At 39.9% G+C, this 21,561-nt stretch overlaps 1 protein-coding gene across 2 annotated transcripts in view; it reads right to left on the reverse strand.

Annotated features, from left to right (window-relative positions):
- Positions 1–21,561, reverse strand: part of CUBN (cubilin) — a 284,543-nt gene that overhangs the window by 26,177 nt on the left and 236,805 nt on the right. For both annotated transcript variants that reach the window (XM_023256399.2, XM_003988129.5), the window contains exons 57-59: positions 21,256–21,456; positions 18,377–18,506; positions 15,334–15,551 (exon numbers count right to left, since the gene is read on the reverse strand). In XM_023256399.2, the coding sequence (XP_023112167.2) occupies positions 15,334–15,551; positions 18,377–18,506; positions 21,256–21,456 (549 nt within the window). The remainder of the gene's footprint in view (positions 1–15,333; positions 15,552–18,376; positions 18,507–21,255; positions 21,457–21,561) is intronic.

Below are 21,561 nucleotides of genomic sequence, written 5' to 3' on the forward strand. Positions count from 1 at the left end.
ACGTCCAAGAAAGAGGTGACATTTGATTTGGGTCTTGAAGGATAAACAGGACAAGACCGTGTGGAAATGGGATTGGTATTGGCACTTCTAGGTTCCTTCAGAAGTTCACAACCAAAGGCGAAGTGTACAAGGATTTGGATTATATGCATGGGAAAGCATGGTTCTGTTAGTAACAACGATAGAGTCCATGAAGGAGAATAACACGACTGGGAAACAGGACTCGCTGTTCTGGAGAGGGCCTCAACTGTCAAGATCATTGAGTTTGACCTTGAGAACCGTGTGCATTCTGTGCATAATGGGGATGCATTTGAAAGGTTTTTGATTAGAAGAGTGGGAGGGTCAGAATGCACTTTCTAATCACATCTGATGGAAACCCTATCTGGTGGTAGCATCTCATGCAAGGGAGCAGGACGGATGGAGGAAGATAAGACCAGGAGAGAGGACACGCCAATGGCATGGGCTGGGGAGAAGAAGGGTGTAACACGTGGAGGTTTGTATGTGGGAAACTGGTGTTGCTGGGCTTTATTCTGTTCCTGCGTCAGCTTTAAAAATTAACTGCTATTTTTTAAGAGCTCCAACTGTCTTACTACTTGTGTATTCATTGTTACTAACAGATTAAGAAGGGCAAAATGACGACTGTACTTGGGCGGAATGGGGGCTCTTATACACACTTAATATTCAGCAGTACTGGTGCCCCCAGGACTAAGGTCATAAGACAGACACACCCTCCCTCCAGGGAACCCAAAAGCAAACACACAAAATTCCTTGGTGTGGGCTGTCACAGACTGACTGATCGAATGGATGATTCTTAACTCTTTAGCCTCTCTCTTTGCAGTTCATTAGAATGGACAGGGTTTACTTCTCTGTGCTCTGATGTGAGGCTTGGCCAAGTGACTTAAGAATATTAATGGGCTGGAAGTAGGAAGGGGTCTGAAGTGGGCTTTGTGGTTTTTGGCTGGTGCTCCTGTGCGCCATCCACCGGGAGCTCACGCCCTAGGTAGCTTCTGGTGAAAGACAAAGTGGGGTCACATAGAGCAGACTTGAACGCGCCCTGAAACATAAAGCCAAGTGCCGTCTTTCTGCGGCCTGGAACAGGCAGATGACGAGTCTGCTGAGCCCCAAGTGACAACAATAAATGCTGTGGGGATAAGCGCTGAATTTGGGTGATTTGTTATGCAGCATCGCTGTGGCAATAGCCGACCAAAACACAAAAAGCTGGTTCGAGTTATTAAACTGTAATAGAGTGCATTGCTTAATTCACAGAATATACACAGAATTTTAAAAAAGGAGAATTAACACGGTCTTCAGACAATCCTGGCCAAAATATTCAAATAACTGAAGTAAGCATAACATTATGTGAACGAATTCTATGATTCATACTATGTTTGAATAATATGATATACTCAAATATACTATATTTGAGTAATATATTGAGTGAATATAATTGACATAAGTATAATATTATATGAGTAAACACCTTTTGGTGTTTGGTGAAGGAAATGGTTATAGTTGCCCTATCCCCCCACTTTAGTACTTAAACATGGTACAACTGTTCTGTGCTTCTGCCCCTCCTACAGCAAATGGAACCATAAATGTTTGTATTTGGGGAAATATAGAGAGAAATATTAACCAAGAAGGATCCTTTACCAAAAACGTGCTTTGCCACACACTACCAGTTCTGTATTTCTTTTTTTTTTTTTTTAACATTTAATTATTACTGAGAGACAGAGCGTGAACAGGGGAGGGGCAGAGAGAGAGGGAGACACAAAACTGGAAGCAGGCTCCAGGCCCCGAGCTGTCAGCACAGAGCCCGACGCGGGGCTCGAACTCACAAACCGCGAGATCATGACCTGAGCCAAAGTTGGACGCTTAACCGACTAAGCCACCCAGGCACCCCCCCAGTTCTGGATTTGTATAGTTTAGCAAAAACATGACATAACACGAAGAACTCTGTGACTGTGAAATAGTTTCATACACAAGAAATTAATATCTGTTTACTATGTTCATATTTTTAAATCTCCCTGTCCTTTTTAACTAGTATCAACCCTTAACCTTGACATGTCGTTTAGCACCATAAATCCATCATCTTCCTTGTTACTACACACATTCTACCATCCAGCAAACTCTCATCCATCAGCACCCAGTTCATCAGTCACGTCCTGTCAGAAGCGCTCTATAACGACACTCCCTATGCCCGAGAACAAATGTCACTCCAACCGTCTTCTCCACATTGGAAACACTTCCTACAAAAGAGCTACTTCTTTAGAGAAAGAAAACGTTTGGCTACAGAAATACTGGAAATATAAACCCATTGTAAGCAGTGAAATGTGGGTTGAGCTCTACTTAATTAAAAATCAGTAACCGAATCCTAAATTATTTCCCTCCAGGAAATTAAACCTCAGAATGAAGCTCAAGCCAGGATAAATCTGACAAAGCAAAATAGTTATATTATCTAAGACAAAACATCTTGAAGCCTTTAGTGGGGACAGATACATTTCTAAATAGTTATCATGAGGATTGGCATTTTTGTGGCTGACGTTACATTGTGGCTGACATGCTATGGAGGTCTTCTGGATAGGATCTCTGCCTGCCTCTGGACGGCTACCACTTGGACACATGGCAAACGGGAAGCCATACTTACAGATAAAGACTGGCCTGACTTCAGGCATTTTCCTGTTCCCCAGTGAGCCAGCTGGGGCTTTAGCCGGTAGTTAAAGGAAGCAGATAGAAGCACAGGAAACAGAACACAAACCCTTTAAAGCTGGTGCTTCAGGGAAATGGGGGTGTACCAGATTAGCTTCCCTTCAACCACACAGGACACAGGGCTAGTGCTCCAGAATCCTTTCTTGGAATAAATCTCACTGTGATTTTCAAAGCTGCATTATTCAATTGCCCTAAAGCCATGAATTCATTTTTTTTTAATTTTTTTTCAACGTTTATTTATTTTTGGGACAGAGAGAGACAGAGCATGAACGGGAGAGGGGCAGAGAGAGAGGGAGACACAGAATCGGAAACAGGCTCCAGGCTCTCAGCCATCAGCCCAGAGCCCGACGCGGGGCTCGAACTCACGGACCGCGAGATCGTGACCTGGCTGAAGTCGGACGCTTAACCGACTGCGCCACCCAGGCGCCCCATGAATTCATTTTTAAAAATTCAGCTAGGTTCCAGATGAACGTGTTTCATCTTTTTCTCTAAAAGCAGATTGGATTTATTTTTCTACCCCCCTAACCTCAAACAGGCATGACCTTTTAGGTATTATATTTATGTTATACTAGAAAAACAATTTGGTGGTTTTTGTAACATGAATTGTGTGTTTTTGTTTTCATTTGCTTGTGTTTGGTAACGTGACTCAATTGGACTCATTGTAAAAATCCTAATTTGAGACCCAGCCTAATTTAACTTAGAATATGTACTTAGTCTGGTAATATTTGGGAAGCATAAAACTAAAATACTAAAAGAAGGGTAATTTCAGCAACTAATCAGTAGCTATAGTCACTAGAAAAAGAGTAATACAATGTATAACAAACTGAGGAGAATTTTATCATTATCTTTCTACTAATTTCGCATTATTTAGATATTACTGAAAACACTTTATGTATGCATCATCAGTCTACGTGCATTTCATGAGAATTAGTCTCACTAACTTTGAAATTTTAAAAATGATTTGCTAAATCAAATGTTCTGATCATATTATCATGTCAACTATTGCAGGAAAGGATTTAGTACGATCCGACTTGCTTTCATGATAAAAACCCTCAGCAAACTAAGACTAGAAAGGAATTTCCTCAACTTGACACAAAGTATCTATAAAAATCTGCAACTAACATGATATTAATGGTGAAAAACTACATGTTTTCCTTGTAAGATCAGAAACAAGGCAAGGATACCTTGTTTTCATCACTCATGGTCTACATCATTTCGGAATTCTTGACAGTTAATAGGCAAGAAGAAATACACAGACAGACTGGAGAGGAAGAAATAAAATTGCCACTATTTTCAGATGTAGAACATCCCAAGGAATCTGTGTAAAAATTCAAAAACTAGTGAGTTCAGCAAGAACTCAAAATACACGAACAATACATAAAAGTCAGTCACATTTCTATATTTGAATAATAAACATATGGAAACCAAAATTAAAAATATGATTGCTCCAAAGAAAAGTAAATCCTTAGGTATACACTTCATGAAACATACACAGGATCTATGTGCTGAAAATGACAAAATGATAAAAGAAATTGGAGGAGACCTAACTAAACGGAGGGACATACATGTTCACAGACTGGAAGACACAACATAGTAAAAATGTCAATTATTCCTAAATTGATGCACAGGTTTAATGTAATTCTTATCAAACCCCCAGCAAGATCTTTCTGTTTCTATTAAAAAATGCTCACTTAAAAAAAAAAACACAACATGCTCATTTTAAAATTTAAATGGAAAACTATAGGCCCTTGAATATTTAAAATGATCTTGACAAAGAAGAATAAAGTTGTTCTCCACCCTATATCCCAAAGCATCACCAAAGGATGTGCCGATCAGTCTGTAGCCTCTGAAATGGCATGACCTACAACATTATACGTGTTTCTCCTTCTTCATAGAATGTTTCCCCAATGAATGCCTTTTCACCTTCCCAAGCTAGTACTATTTAAAGCTAAGATTTATTACATGCTAAATGAGTGCCAGGGAATTTTTTAGTCTAACCTTCACCACAACCTTATCTGGTAGTTATTATTAGCATGCCCATTTCAGAGATGAGGTAATCAAGATGTAGAGAGGAAAAGTGTCCAAGGCCAAACTTGTTGGGATGTACAAACAAGAACTGAGTTTGCACCTAGGAAGTCTTGCTCCTGAGCTTACACTCTTTTTTTTTTTTATAATTTTTTTTAACATTTATTCGTTTTTGAGAGACAGAGAGAAACAGAGCGCAAGTGGGGCTGGGGCAGAGAGGGAGACACAGAATCCAACACAGGCTCCGGGCTTTGAGCTGTCAGCACAGAGCCTGACGTGGAGCTTGAACCCACGAACCGTCATGTCCTGAGCCAAAATCGGATGCTTAACAGACTGAGCCTCCCAGGCGCCCCTAGAGCTTACACTGTTAACGATCACACTACAGTTCAGGGTTCACACTCTGTAATGCTTTCTCTAACAATCCTGTGTCCTTTTTACTCAACACCAAAGAAACACAGGTCCTTCTTTTCTGCCTCCACTGTCCTTGGCACATTCTTCTGTCAAAAAGCATTTATTATCCCAAATTTACAATTACTTACTCTTCTACTTTTAAAAAAATGTTTATTTTATTATTTTTGAGAGAGAGAGAAGAGAGAGAGAGAGATGGGGGAGGGGCAGAGAGAGAGACACACAGAATTTCAAAGCAGGCTCCAGGCTCTGAGCTGTCAGCATAGAGCCTGGTGTGGGGCTTGAACTTACAAACCGTGAGATCATGACCTGAGCTGAAGTCGATGCTTTACTGAATGAGCCTCCCAGGCCCCCCTCCCCCAACTCCTCTACTTTAAAAAAACACAAAGCTTTATTTAATGAGAAAGAAAGAGAAAAAGAGAGAGAGAGAGAGAGAGCTCCTGTATGCACGAGCAGGGGAGGGGCAGAGAGGGAGAGAGGATCCCAAACAGGCTCCATGTTGTCAGCACAGAGCCTGATGCAGGGCTCGATCTCACACACCGTGAAATCATGACCTAAGGCAAAATCAAGAGTTGATACTTAACTGCACCCAGGCACCTCCTAAGTTGAATCAACCTCTCAAGAATACGGACCTTGTTCAGTTCATCTTTGTATTCGCAAGAGAAGTTCACTGCCCACACAGCAAGTAGCTGGTGAACACTTTTGAATAAACAATGAAGGAAGGAATAGAAAATGTAAATAGTTATTAGGTGGATCTTCGCATCTATGCTGAGTTTACGAGGGGAATTCTTGGAATTAAACATATTTCTTGATTTATAGAGTTGTTATTATATTATAAACACGTATTCTATGTATACAAAACAACGTTTTTGTCCTATGTATTAACCTGGTTTTAAAACTAACTTAGTTGATTTTTACGGCATATTTGATTGTCAAGAGACAATTAGCAGGATAACAATAAAACGTCACTGAAAGATTTAAAACACCGCCTGAGCAGCGGAAAATGCTTCTGTAGCTAAAAATTTGCAATGATAAATCATGTTAGGTCTATTACTTAAGAAAATTTAATCTCTGAGCATTAGGTTTCAGCAAGCAGAGCATATTTAATCATTTGTAAAACAGAGGATACGTGAATGTGCAAACTACACTATATAAAAGAAGTACGACTTACACCGAAAGAATGGCTATTAGCAAAAAGATGAGAAAGAATAAAATATTGGCGAAGATATGGAGAAAAGGGAGGCTTCTTGCACTGTTGGTGGAAATATAAACTGGTGTAGCCACTGTGAAAAACAGTACGGAGTTTCCCCCAAAAATTAAAAACAGAGCTACCCTATAGTCCACCAATTCCACTTCTAGGTATTGATCTGAAGAAAATGAAAACAGTGATTTGAAAAGACACAGGCACTCCCATGTTCACTGCAACATTATTTAAAACAGCCAAGTAATGGAAGCAAAAGAAATGTCCACAGATGGATGAATGCATAAAGATGAGCAATACACGGACAAAGATGCGCACACACACACACACACACACACACACACACACACACTGGAACATTACTCACTCATAAAAAAATGAAATCTTGCCATTTGCAATAATACGGATGGACCTAGAAGGTATTATGCTAAGTGAAATAAGTACAGACAGAGAAGGACAAATGCCATATGACTTCACTTATGGGTTGAATCTAAAAATCAAAATAAATATGGGGCGCCTGGGTGGCTCAGTCGGTTAAGCCGCTCACTTTGGCTCAGATCACGATCTCTCAGTCTGTGAGTTCAAGCCCCGCGTCGCGTTCTGTGCTGACAGCTCAGAGCCCGGATCCTGCTTCGGATTGTATGTCTCCCTCTCTCTGTTCCTCCCCTGCTCCTGCTCTCTCTCAAAAATGAATAAATGTTAAAAAAAAAAACTTAAAAAATCAAAATAAATGATCAAATGAAACAAACAGACTCATAGATACAGAGAGCAAATGAATAGTTGCGGGAGTGAGGGGATCGGATGAAGTGGGTGAAGGGGACTAAGTGGTACAATCTTTCAGTTACAAAAAAAAGTTAGACATTGGGATGTGAAGCACAGCATAGGGAATACAGTCAATAAAATTGTAACAACTTTGTATGGGGACAGATGGTAACTAGACTTACTGTGGTGACCATTTTGTAATGTATATAAATACTGAAACACTATGCTATACACCTGAAACTAATGCAATATTGTATGTCAATTGTTCTTCAATAAAATAATAACAGAAGGATGGCTTTATTTACTTAACATTGACAATTATAAAATCAAAGTCAGAAAAAATCTTTAAATGTTCTGTTTGGAGAGAGCAGGCTTAATAGCAAAGCACTATTTAACCGTCATAAAATAGATTGTAATATAAAAGAATTTACGGAATTCATAAAACCAGACAAAGTTTCCCACAGCTTTTTAAAAAATCATTTAAATGGGGACACGGAACCATTTGGTTGTTCTTCTTGATACATTAGCTTGTGCACTGTGCTCAGGATATTTCAACTTTTGTTACTCGGGTGGAGACAAAATGGAGACAAGGATTACTTTCCCACCTCTGCTCAAGACTTGCTAAGTGACCTTGGCAAGTTACGTAATGTCTTTGTGACTTAGTTCCTCAATTCATAAACTCATCTTTATAAGAGTACCAATCAGGACTAAGCCATAAAAATACATGTCCAAATCACTTCATTTTGTCAGAATCCTGTGGTAAGGAATTTCACTAAATTGGAAGGCATAATTTGGGGCTAGAAGGTTTTATTTGTTACACAGAGATTTATTACCCTTACATTCCAATGCAACTGTATTCCACATGACTGTGCTAATTCTTTATCAAAATGCCATGGAAAGCCAATAAAACAGATGTGACATTTACCTGTCAACATCAGAAGACAATGTTATTTTATGGCATATATTCTGTGATATTGTAGAATTATACTAATATAATATGTATTGTGAGCTATAATATGCATCTATTAAATGTATATTGCATATACATATATGTTATATATTCATACATATTTCATGTAAATATTACTTATAATATAAACATTAAAAATATATAGTATAAAATATATGACTATATATTTATTTATAAATTGTAAATATAGCCTAGTATAACAAAAATATAACTGTTTTAGAATATAAAATTATAATACAAATATTATATAATATTAATCTTATAGATATAATATAATATGATTGCTGTAGTTATACACACTGTTTATGTAATATAGCCTATGGGCTAATGTACTATTTGGGGCTCGGTACAAATTGGAATGCTGTTATTAGAAAGCCGGTAGCAGCAAGAAGACGAAAGCAGAGAAAAGTAGCTCAGTCTACCCCAAACAGGACTTAGAGACACGACCTGCCTGTCAGACAACTCACCCCAGAATCCCTCTTCGTCCCTGGCTATGTTTACTGACTGCCACAGAGATGATGTGGGTTGATTAGGAAAAAGGCGAATCTGGGAGACAATTACACCTGGTTCAAAGCTTGGCTTTGCCTCTTACAACACGTTGACCACAGACAAATAACTTAATCTCGTAACTTCCTATTTCTTCCTTTGTAAACTGGGACCGTCCCTGTCTTGTGGGCAGTTGTGTAGATTAGATGAGACTATCCAGGGAAAGCCCCTGTGCTACATCCAGAGCATAATGGATGCTCCAGGACAGGTGGCCACTGTCATCACGACTTGGGAGTTTGTGATGTCTTCACTTGGGAGTGAGCGGAACATACAGCTACTGCACATTAACAGATTTGTTTGTGTATAAAATGAGAAGAAGGGGAGCCTGGGTGGCGCAGTCGGTTAAGCGTCCGACTTCAGCCAGGTCACGATCTCGCGGTCCGTGAGTTCGAGCCCCGCGTCGGGCTCTGTGCTGACGGCTCAGAGCCTGGAGCCTGTTTCCGATTCTGTGCCTCCCTCTCTCTCTGCCCCTCCCCCGTTCATGCTCTGTCTCTCTCTGTTCCAAAAATAAATAAACATTAAAAAAAAAATTTAAAAAAAATGAGAAGAAGAATACAGTCCCATGGTCCTAGTGATGTTTTGTTTCTGAACTGGTTTATAACCAAAGAATTTTTTTAAGTGTTTATTGCTGACCAGAGATAGTTTGCTTTTATGCTCCCGCAAACGCTACATCAAAGTCAAGCTGATCTGAGTAAGGATAAGAATTATTATAGGGGATCTATGGTTACAAATAATGTAACTCAAAGCACCTGGTTTTGAGAACATCTGCGATGAGGCAGGGTTCCATTTTGAGAAGGGCTGATGTGGTTTAGGTTATGCAGAATAATTGCTTTCCAGGTCTTGTGCATCTGAATGTTTCCCAGTGTTATCTTACGGTTTACCACTAACTCAATTTTGTCACTCAGCTTGGTCTCCACAGCACCAACTGGTTTTATTTCCCCCAGTGACAGCTCTACTCTTGGAGACCAGACACAGGAATCAGGTCATTGCAGGGGTGGGGGTGGGGGTGGGGGTGGGAGCACAGATTCTGATGTTGGAATACATTTTAATAAAAATCTTTCCTTTCCTTTTACTGACCTGGAATTTTACTCCTGTCTACTTGCTTTCATAAGGTTTTGGTGAACCAAGCATTGTTGTTTTCTTTATCGAAGCCTTGCATTCTCGGCTCAGCAAAAAAACCTTCTCAGCAAAACCCACCAAGAAGAGATTGCAGATAACCTTGGCTTTGACATCATCTCTCAAGGGAAGTCCAATCAACAGTGAAATTTAGAAGGCTTAACAAGGGCGGAAATAAGCTTAGTCTAATTTTCTACAAATGGGTGTACCATTTCAGCTCATCTCGTTCTCAGACTTCATCAGAGGGAGCAAATGACATTAAAAGAACAGACAAACGCCAGTGCTTTCGAGTAATACCCTCATTATTGCTAAACTGAGAGTTACTAGAGCAATGATTTATACAATTATTCAAGTTGTAACTCAATTCTCTTATTGTATTTGTACTTTTAAAAGTAATATGGTTTGGCAGCTTTTATCAGGCTGCCAGGAAGCACATGGAAACATACCCATATCAATATTTAGAGTTACTGGATATACTTAAGTTTATTCTTTTATTGTTTAGCTACAGATTTTTAGAGTGCCTCTCAACGTCCAAACATAACACCAAAACTGTGAAACTAAGAAATAACTAGAAACCAGAGTCTATTCTGACATGTTGTGATATTTTTCTCCATCTGTTTGACTATATTTTCCATCTTTGGGGCTGCAACTCTCATTGCCTTTGTCAGTCTCCCTTTCCTTCTTCTCCTGTCCCCTCTTACAAACAAAGTCAAGTTCAGCTCCCTTGGCTCTCTCCCACTGCTCCTGGTGCCTTCTTTCAGCATGTTAGGGGGCTGTTTTCCACACGTTACGGCAGTGGGCAAAAATCCAGAGAGCAGACGCACATGACCCAAAGGTTGAGTGTCATCTAGAAGTCCTGATTCTCTTGGTATGAAAATGATCCAAGTTTCCACCCTGAGTCACAGCTGAACTGTATGAACCATGATTGGGAAGGAGGCGCATCTAGATATAATAATGTAGAGTGTGTCATTTATATTACCTATAAGGTAATTGTTAAGGAGGTGCAATGTGCCCATTTATTCTTCAGAACAGTCAACCAGCCAATAGTGGTGGAGTACTATGCGCTAGACTTCTGCCAGGCATTAGCATTTAACCAGAATTTAGCTTTTGATTTCAGATATAGTTATAAAACAAACATTAGGGTTTGCTAGTTAGATTTCAGTGCAAAGTGAGTAAGAACAAACAAAAAGATCAAGGCACCCTGGAGCGGTCCTGTTGATGATAATGACCCCAGCTGTACACACACCTCTTCCCCACCTTGGAGATAGGGTGGGGAAGGTCACGCAACCTTGCAGAAATCCAAGACCTCAACATTACTTTCTGATGACATAACAGCCTCTCTCTTTGACATCTAAGGAACTGTGCACAGGGATTAGCTACTTTATCCCCATCACATTCTTAAAAGAAAGAAAGTGATAACGTTTCAAACTTTTCTTTTTTCAGTGGATAAAAATGGAGGTCAAAAATGTTACAGGACCTTTCTAAAGCATCTTACCAGACAACGATGCAATGGAGCATTTATGTCATGGCCACCTGCTTTCCCATCTATGGCTCTTCCCATCTGGGCACATTCCCATCTTGTGGAGCACGATTCATTTTGTCCTTGTTAAACATGCACTTTGGTATTTTTGCCATTGTCTCACAGCAAGGTCTGTGAACCTGACCGTATTGCCACCTGACTAGTTCTCCATATGGTGAATACCCCAGCTAGCGACCGGGAGTGGCCTCATCCTCAGCACGTAGGCTGTGGGTAACGGGGGGCTGGGAGCTTTAGTCATACATCCAGTGTTCACAGTCTTAGGGGAAGAGAACCTCTTGTCCCCAATCCTGTCATCTTCCCCAGGGTGATGTCTTTTTCCTTCTAGGACATGTCATCCTGAAGGGTCACTTTTTACTCTCTCCTGGGCTACTTGCTGAGCAAAATGCCTACCAACCTCACAGCTAATTAGGCCAGGGTCAGTTTTGACCCCAACATTTTGCTGAAGTGTTATAGAAGACATTACTTTAAAACACACATGAAAGTACCACGGCACTGCACAAGTAAATGTACTTTAAATCCCTGATCTAATCAAATATCTAGAAGCCTGACGCCTAACGTGACAAGCATGTTGTGAGTAAGACTGACTGAGCGGCACCCTGGCATGAGACCAGGACAGTAAAAGGCAACAGGGGCCTTGATGGTTTAAAAATACATTTGCAAGCCTGAAATGCTTCACAGGACATACATGTGAGCACAGTCATGGCCAAAGCAGCCCCTGGTGGTCAAGGAGGGACAAAAACTCAACTAGCAGAAGTGAACAGACTATAGGGCACTTAAACATGTCAATTCTGCACTATATACAGCATTCCCATTTCAGCCAAACCCACAGGACTGATGGCTTTTGAAACTTGATAAGATCATCGATACCAGTGACAATCAGAGGAAAGCAATGCACGCTCTTGAGAAAACACTCAGATAATTTCAGAGTTGCACAGATCCCTAAAGCCCAGGATGATCCCTTTCCTGGTTATCTTCTTTCAGGATGAATTATTCATGGAATGCTGGGGTGCGGGGGGAGAGAGAGGAAGGCAGATTAATGTTACAGTTAGATGTGAGCCCCCATGAAGGACCTGCCTTCCTTTCTTTTTACCTTACGCCCTGCGCATTACAGGCCTGGAATACAGAAGGAAACTCTGTTTCCCTACACATTTAGTAATTGACACAAACTATAGGATATTTCCCCCAAATTTGTTCTGACCCATCAGCAATACAAACAAAGGAGTTCACCTTATGATCACAGACTTACACGAATGGGGCTCTTTACTGACCTCTGAAACGTTGAAGTAAATTACTGTCAAGTGTATAATGTAAGTAGTGAATGTGCTAAACTCCAGTGCGTGTCAAGATGAACAAAACTGGGATGTCAAAGGCTAAAATGGTCTCGTCTTCACAGCAATTATTTACTCTGTGAAAATACTGTTTTCCGGACTGACCCGCACATCCCCCGTCAAAAATTCAGTTGACTGTTGACTGTCGGGTCCACACAGGCTCTTTCCCCTCTTTACGGAAAAGTGGGGTGGCTTTCGATGGGTGAGACAGATGTGAAAGGTGCAGCTTACTGGCTAGTTTTTTTGTTTGTTTGTTTTTTAATGCAGATCTGTAACTAAAAGTTTCTATAAGCCCTAGAATTCAATCTAATGTTATTGCTCTTTTCCCTACTTCCTTACCACAAACAAACAAAAATCAAAATTGAAAAGTTATGCAGAGTGATCAGCAAACTCACCTGTGTGGTCTTGCAAGCTTTGTGAGACCAAAGCAATACGAAAGGGTAACACCGTGGTTTTCAGTAAAAAATTACTATTAAAGATTACCTAAAATTACTTCTTAGATATTTCCAAGTGGCCAACGGCAATTACACAGATGAAAAAGAGGTCAAAGTCATCATCATGAAATGCAGTGGCCACACAACTCGGGCAACTAATGACAGTCCACTTTTTGTTCCCTGCACTTGAGCCCTTCCTATAACCGTGACCAGAGGAAAGCAGTCATTGACTGATAGAGCAGAGTGCTCATACGTGAACAGTGCCTCTGACAAGGCAAGAGTTTTCCTCCTGTGCTGCTTCACTCCATCAAATCACAATAAGTCCACAGATGCCTTCTTTGTAGCTCAGAAAAACAACACGGTCATTAACGAGGCTGGGGAACAATGACTAACTCGGGAAGCTTTGTGCAGATGACAACAGCGTGGAGCACTTTAAGACCATTTCAATGGTCATGTGAGAATATATTAGGAAAAAAGAAAAACAACTTGAAAGCAGGTAGCAAGAACAAATGCAAATATATGTCATTTGATTCTAAAGTCTGTGCTAAAGGCAAGAATGTGTGAATTCTTTCGTGTATTAAAAAATAAAATCTCCAAAGGCAAATGAATTTTTCTTTCAAAACAGCCTCTGCGTTTTGCACACCACTTCACGTAGGCAAGTCTATTGAGGCAATACTCCCTGTCCGCCCGTGAGACTGGCTCTCGAGTTATTGTTGATCGAGCCAAGTACGATAGGTGGCAAAGTGGTTTTCTGATGCAATTTGTCATGATGTCTGCATTTTGTTAGGAAGCCTTCACACCACGAACGTCTAATTGCTTCCCTCAAGAAATGCACAAAAAAGCGACACATCAAACGTAAAGAAAGCTTAAGGTAAGCTTTGCTCTGTATCAGAGGGATGAAGGTGATCCACAGCATGGGGTAAAGAGAAAGAAAGAGTTTCAGTAGTGACTCAGAAAGCTTATTGCAGAAAACGTCTCAGGTCTCTTTAAGTCTTCACTCACAGAGAATGTGATTCGTTTGGTGAGCTGTTCATTTGCAGAACATGAATCACATCTATATCCAAATGGAGGAATCAAAGCACTTTGCAGAGTCAAGCGTCAGTTTTCTTAGACTGTGCCATTGACGCTATGAATACAGATAAACAGAACGGATTAACTCATTTAGAGTTTAAATGACTCAGAGCTCTGGGTCAATTTTATATAATTACTTCTCACACGCAGTGGGAATAAACGGTCTTCAATTTAACCTCACATCTAGCTTTTCCTTTCACCTCTAGAAGACTTCCAGATCATTCTCTCCAGCCCAAATTGCTTCTCGAGGATCAATTTCCTCCTGTATTTCTCCACTTAGGTATCTCTGAGGCCTCCAGCCACAACTGCTCCAAACCAAGTGGAGTATTTCTTCCCTCAATCTTAGCCTCCTAAGGTGCCACTATCCAGAAATCGTCAAATCCTCTCCTCCTGCAATGTGTCACCAACTTCCACACTGTACTTCCCACGCACTCTACCTTCTCAGTTTCTCTGAATTCTTACCTTTCCTTCATTTTCCATTCCCACTGTGTCAATGTGAGCCTTCAACCTTTCCCATCCAGAATTCTGCAGTGAGCTTCTTCTTGTCAGGTCACAGGTTCCCTCCTCTCCAGCCTTCCTCCACCCTGCTACCACTGTCACCTTTCCAGAAAGAAGTCAAGTCTGGCCATGCAGTTTTTACTTACAATCCTCCCAAGGCTCTTCATCATGTTAAAGATAAAGGCAACACAGGTCATGAGGCCTTTTTTCCTCGATGGAGCCCTTGCCTGCTTTTAGGCTAAAATTCCACCATTTCTGTCAGTGATAAAATGAGGCACAGGTCTCATTAGAGATGGTTGTGTAGGTAGAGTTTACCTTTGTATACCTAAGAGGTATAGTAGTTGAGTCATTTTTTTTAATGTTTATTCATTTTTGAGAGACAGAGACAAAGCGCAAGTGGGGGAGGGGCAGAGAGAGAAGGAGACACAGAATCCGAAGCAGGCTCCAGTCTCCAAACTGTCAGCACAGAGCCCGACACGGGGCTCGAACCCACGAACCGTGAGATCATGACCCGAGCCGAAGTCGGATGCTTAACCGACTGAACCACCCAGGCGCTCCAATTGAGTGATTGTTTTTTTAATCAAAATACAGCATATGTAATTTTTAAAACCAAAACTTGATGTGACCTATTCCTCAAAATTTAAATGAAAAGCAACTTTGGTCAGGTGAAAAAAAATAAAGCAGAAAAGTAACGGTCATGAAAAATAGATTCATATATCCATAACTCTTACCCAGTGTCTGATGGAAAGTTATTTTCCAACCTCTTGCTGTTTGAAACGAATCTGTCTTGAATACCAGAAGCATGCTGTTATTGTTGCTCTTAATATTTGGTGGAAGAATGGACCCACAGAATTTTCCAAGAAGAGGATTACTGGTGTTAGAACCATCATAAATTGCCAGATAGTCTTGGGAGCAGAAGGTGGAGGGAACCACATCAAAATCACTAAACCTGTGGAATGAACCTTGTTAGTACTGATGTTCTCCATTTGGATTTCCATTACAGTATACCTTTAGTTCTTGTAAAAGAACGAAAGGAACCAAAAAATCAAAAAATAAATAAAAATAAAAATAAAAAAAGACAAAGACAAAGACCAGAAGCAGAATATCCATGCTTTACTTGATAGAAAATATTAGAAACAATATGCTGTGTTACTGATTTGATTGCTATAAGCGAAAACGGACATTTAAGATCACTGTGGTTGTTAACAGGAACTTCACCACACATCCCCAGCTCTCTGCCTTCCTGATGTTTGGGAGAATTGCCCATCTGTGCACACTCTGAGGTTCACCATGGCCCCAAGACTTGCTTTGGCCACAGAAATGTAAGCAGTAGTGATATGCATTACTTTTTGGAAGATGTTTTTAAAAAGTTACTACTCAGTTGGCCGTACTGCCTTCCCACTACACTGATGGACCATGGATTCAAATGTACAAATGAAGCTTCTGTCAGCCTGGGCTGCTGAGTGACCAGGCCACATTGGACATACTCATACAGGTGAGGGTGAGAAATGAGCTCATGAAGCTACTGTGCTTTGGGCTTGCTTGTTACCACTCAAAACTATCCTGACAGATACATCCTTAGTTTTACTTTTATGGCCTGAGATAGTATATAGATCTAAGGCCTACACTCTGTCATTTCAAGTAACTAATCCCAGAGTTCCCAAACAATCAAGCCTTTCCACATGGTTTATCTTTAGGATTTTAAAGTGTGTTGACTATAACATGTTTTTTCTTAAACCTATTTGAATTATTTGATATCCTTCCCTCATTGTTTTGGAAGTTCTTCTGCTTTCTCAGTTTTTTTTTTTTCTTTTTGCTAGCAGCTATAATAAATAACATATCGGCAGAATAATTTGAAAATATCTAATTTGAAAATTCCTTTTAAGAGCCTGAAGGAAAAAAAAAAAGATCAGTAAATTCTTTTAAAGCTTTTCATTAGTTCAATTTTTTCCAAGCTGGTGATGAAGAACAAGATGAAAAATTCTTTATTTTCTTTAACCACATGTAATATTTAATGTCCTGATGATGATGATGATGATGATGATGATGATGGTGAGGGCAGAGCAATAGCCAGGTCATTTCTAAAAATACTGCATTTATTTTCATCCTCCTTGGATAATGCATTTATTTTCCACAATGTGCATTCACAAAGAAAAAGATGTGAGTTTCCAAGAAGACTCAGAGAGGCTTTGGCTTTTTATGTTGTATCATTTTTCCCAGAGCACAGAAAATATGGGAAAGTCCCATTGATAGAAAAGTTTATGTCACCAGCACACTTTGGGAGAACTGGTGGAGGAAGTCCTCTTTTACAACTGTCTACAACCTCTTTAATGCCTGAGGTAGTATCTCTTTCATAGGCTCTAGGTTCTTGGAAAGAGCCTAATAAATAATTTTCCAAACATGCTGACATGGACTTTGACTATGATGAGCCCAGGGCCCAGGGAGGAAACAGAAATATATGTTATCAACATATGTAGTATATAGATCAACTATGATCCTGCGGACGTAGAAGCAAATGCTGTCGCATCATGGCAGATGACAAGACTGACTCCTTACACTTCTGTTCATAGGCCTCCTGCTCTGGACCATCTGTCAGCTTTGGTTTATTCTTTTGTTCCTAGGACTTAAAGGGCTTTTTCACCCTTCAGGCACAGCTTTGTTACAAATAATCCCAGGGGAGATCGGCTTTCTTCAAGATCCAGTCTAGAGACCACTTACTGTCTGCTACAGGAACCCAGTCAGGCTGGGTGAGACTTGTCTTTACGTCCAAAGACCCATTTGATATATGAGGTCCCTGGAGGCAAACTGCAGAAAGGATATCGTTTTTAGGGATGAAAGTGATCACAAACATTTAGTCGGGGTGGCGGGGGGCTAGGTAGGGGAGAACCTAGCCCGTCAACCTTCTATAAAGAATTCTAGATTGTTGTGAACCACACCAGCTTTCAGTTTTCTGCCATAAACTGTATATCACTGAAATACAAGACTTACAAATACGTCATCTCAGATGAATGTGATTTTGAACTTTATCACTTATAACTGGAGGTCGTATTCCCTTAATCAGTCCTGCGGGGAGTAGGTAGGATTAGGGGACAGTTTTACCGATGATATAAGCGATACTGAATAGCACCAGTTTAGAGGTGTTCTGATACATGGATAAAAATACACTTCTTAAGTAGCCAGGAAATATTTGCCCTTCAAGAGATAGCACAGGGAAATATTAAGGACATGGCTTTGGGAGAAAATATGATGTGAATTCAGATTTTGAGTCTTCATTTAATAGCATATCACACTGAGAAAGTTATTTGACCCTTCTAAGCCTCAGTTTTCTCATCAGTAAACTGAGTTTAATAATAAATACCTCATATGACTGTTTTCAGAATGAAAGAAGGGAATTAAGTGAAGTGTCAATTAAAGTCCCTTGTGTATATAATAAGTGTCCAACAAATGGATACTACTTTCTCTTGCTGTTTCCAAGACAGGTTTATAATTTTACAACCCATTATACGAGGCTCTTTTGAAACTGTTGGAAAATTATAATATTCATTTTCACTGGCGGAGTGCCTGCTTTTCTCCCTAATCACTACTGGCTTGTGTGGGAGGAAGGACACCCATTTCCTGGATTTATACTTCACTCTCAACAAAAACTTCACTCTCCCTTCCTCGAGGTTCCCTTATATACCTCCAAGAAGAATCAGTGTTCTTTATCGTGAAGGACTGTCTTTTCCGTAAATAGAGCTGAACATATTTTAAAGAAGGTACATCTGTCTTACATACTTGAGCTGAATCACTCTGTCCTCTCTGCCGATGACGGTGTACAAACAGTGTATATTGTTGGGGTAGTCTGAATGTGCATAGGCAGGGCTCCTGATGACCCCGATGGAGAAGTTGAACACACCGCCACAGGCTGCAACAGAAATCAGAGAACAAGTATTTCATGAGAACAAGTATTACTCATTGTATGAAAGAATAATTTTGAGATATCCTTTCTATTGTACCTTTTCCCCTAAGAGATATAACAATCATCTGTGTTAAAAAACTCAACCCCCCCCTTCATTGTTGTTTACAAATAATATTGATTGTTCCACTGAGCTCAGAGAAAGAGACAGTAAGGGAGTAGAAGCAGGGAAGAATACTTTAAGGCACATCTTGGAATAGAATGAGTCTGAGTCAAATTAATGACCAGGATGAAAATAATGAGAAAGAACATTTCATGTGGTTGGGGTATAACTACCCTTTCCTTTCCTAACGTGTTTTAAGTTTTTAAAATTTATTTATTTATTTATTTATTTATTTATTTATTTATTTATTTATTTAATTGTTGCTAGAGAGAGGGACAGAGCACAAGCAGAAGAGGAGCAGAGAGAGGAGATACAGAATCTGAAGCAGGCTTCAGGCTCCACGCTGTCAGTACAGAGCCCGACATGGGGCTCAAACTCACAAGCTGTGGGATCATGACCTGAGCCGAAGTCGGCCACTTAACCAACTGGGCCACCCAAGTGCCCCTTCCCTATGTTTAACTGACAGATTGAGAGGGATGACAGAGATAACTGGAAGCTTAGAAAAGGCATGCAGATTTGTTGTGAGCATCTGAACCCAGGAAGGATTGTGATCCGGAAATCTTTAATATAGATTAAAGATCTTAAATATAGAGTCTCCTCTGTCAAAGATAGACTATTATAAGGTGAAGTGTTGGAAATAGTTTTTAGAACTTTCAAGGTTAGTTCCTTTCATGGGCTCAGATGCATAGCTTTTGGGTCCTTTGTATTTTCATTTAGTTGCGAGACTGGTAAGGACTGTATTTGCCCAAATTTGGAGTAATGGTCTTTAATTTAGCAAGAATGAAGAGGCTAGTTCTACTCCCCACCCTAACTCCAGCAATCAACAGCCCAGAGCCCTCGGTTATTTCTATTAATCAAAAAACAACAGCCATAAAAAGAGAATCAATTCCCATTATTAAAAATATAAAATTATTATTTTTGCTTGGCCTTACATATAAGGAGGATTGGATTATGCCACACAGTGATGGAAAGTGCCCCACTCCTTACAGTGAGAAAGGCTTATGTTTATATTATGATCCCAAAATTACAATGTTAGTATATTTTGATGATATTTCTATGGTTTACATAATGTCAATAGATATATTCCATTTACATCTCTTATAAATGACAAATTACAGCTGCCATTTAAGGTTAGTAAGGTTATTTGTTGGTTGGCTGCTTGCTTGGTTAGTTTATAGTCCCTCAGGTAAGCCCATTTTTCAAGGAAGGCAATTCTCTACATGCCCACAAGTATTCACACACTCAGACCTCTGGAGACAAATGTAGTGAATTAAACATAAGATTTGTGTAACCATTATTTTATTTCAGCTTATACACAGTTATTTGGTCTCTGAAAGCTTATCAATGTCCCCAAGCCCCCAAATTTGTACCTTGTCAGAATTTGAAATCTTAAAGTCAACACTCTGTAAATGAGACTCTCATCATAGATACAGTAAAGCTTACCTACAGTATTTTGGGGAAAAGGAGTGATTAAAAACTAGAAGAACATAAAGCAGCATCTAAGTCTCCAAAACACCAGTGATGCCACAAGAATAAAACAACCTGATGCTCCTCTTCATTCAACAAGACAACTGGGGGAAGGAATGCTTACTGTGCCCACATCCATTCTCTTTGTGCCCATGGACCTACGGAACCACACATAGCCACACTTCACAAATGGGGTTATTAGGACTCAGGTCACAGCTAATGTGAATGAATTATAGAAGCCTTTTTCATGAGTCAGTTTCCAGTCTTCTCTGTGGATGGGGGGCAGTGAAAGAAAACGATTTAACTTTAGCAATGACCTTTGGTCAAGTAAAGACATAACAACACAAAGCTTTGGCCAGATTTGTGTGCCCATGTTACTGAAACTGGGATGGCGTCTTAAAAATGGCCAGTGACCTGACCAAGTTTATTGCAGGAGAGGAAAAGACTATTGAAAATAGGGAAACATAATCTTATGGTTTTCAAATACATGATTAAATCGTCTATAGCGAATGAAAAGATCCTGGTAGCTACCAAGGCCGTTGCTCAATCCATGACATGCCTTTTCACTTTGCCTTTGAAATAAAGAAGTTGCAAATTATAACAGAGTTGAATATATCAATCTTTTCTTTTCCATTAGACCTTATGCTTTTTGTATATTATTTAAAAATTATTTCCGAACAGAACATCACAACGATATTCTCTTCAACTTTTTTTCTAAATCATAAAATACTACTTTTCACATTAGCAAAGTGATTTGGAGAAATGAAACAGGTATCTGAATAGTCCAGGCCAAAAGTCACCTTTATATAATATACTAAAAACTAAAGACAGCAGGAACGTTAATTCTAACTTAAATTACCAAAATAAATCCCAATCTTCCATTTGGTTTTCAAAGAGTAGTTCTACCCAAAGTTCATTGAAAAGGTCCCCTCCCCCCATTTTTTGTTTTTTGTGTTGATTTTTGAAGAAAATGCCTGAGTATTTGTAGAGCAGGCATCTAATTGATAATTTTTCCCCTTAATGTGTCTGAGTCTTCAAGTGGTGATGTATGAATCACCATTAAAACTCCTTATGGGAATGACTCAAGAAAAGAAGCAAATTCCAGACAATATCATTATAGCTACTCACGGGTTATCTTATAGTCAAGCTTGAATCCCAAGGCAGTGGTGTATGCATTTGAGTAGAAGTTGAACAGCACCGGGCCGACGATGGTGACAGGAGGCAGGATCTCGTCACCACATATGGTGGCAAAAGGCGTGGAAGAGAAGCTGGAGCCTCTGATGATGTGAAGGCCATCACTGTCACAGCTACCCGTTACGACTGAGCGAGCTGCATAGAGCACGGAACAACCAGCGTTAGAATCAGAAACAACACGGGTGATCAGTGCTGTCAATGTTCAGACAAAAATGTAATGCAGATTCATGCAACGTACAT

This window comes from Felis catus, chromosome B4, assembly GCF_018350175.1.
Source record: "Felis catus isolate Fca126 chromosome B4, F.catus_Fca126_mat1.0, whole genome shotgun sequence".
Lineage (NCBI taxonomy): Eukaryota > Metazoa > Chordata > Mammalia > Carnivora > Felidae > Felis > Felis catus.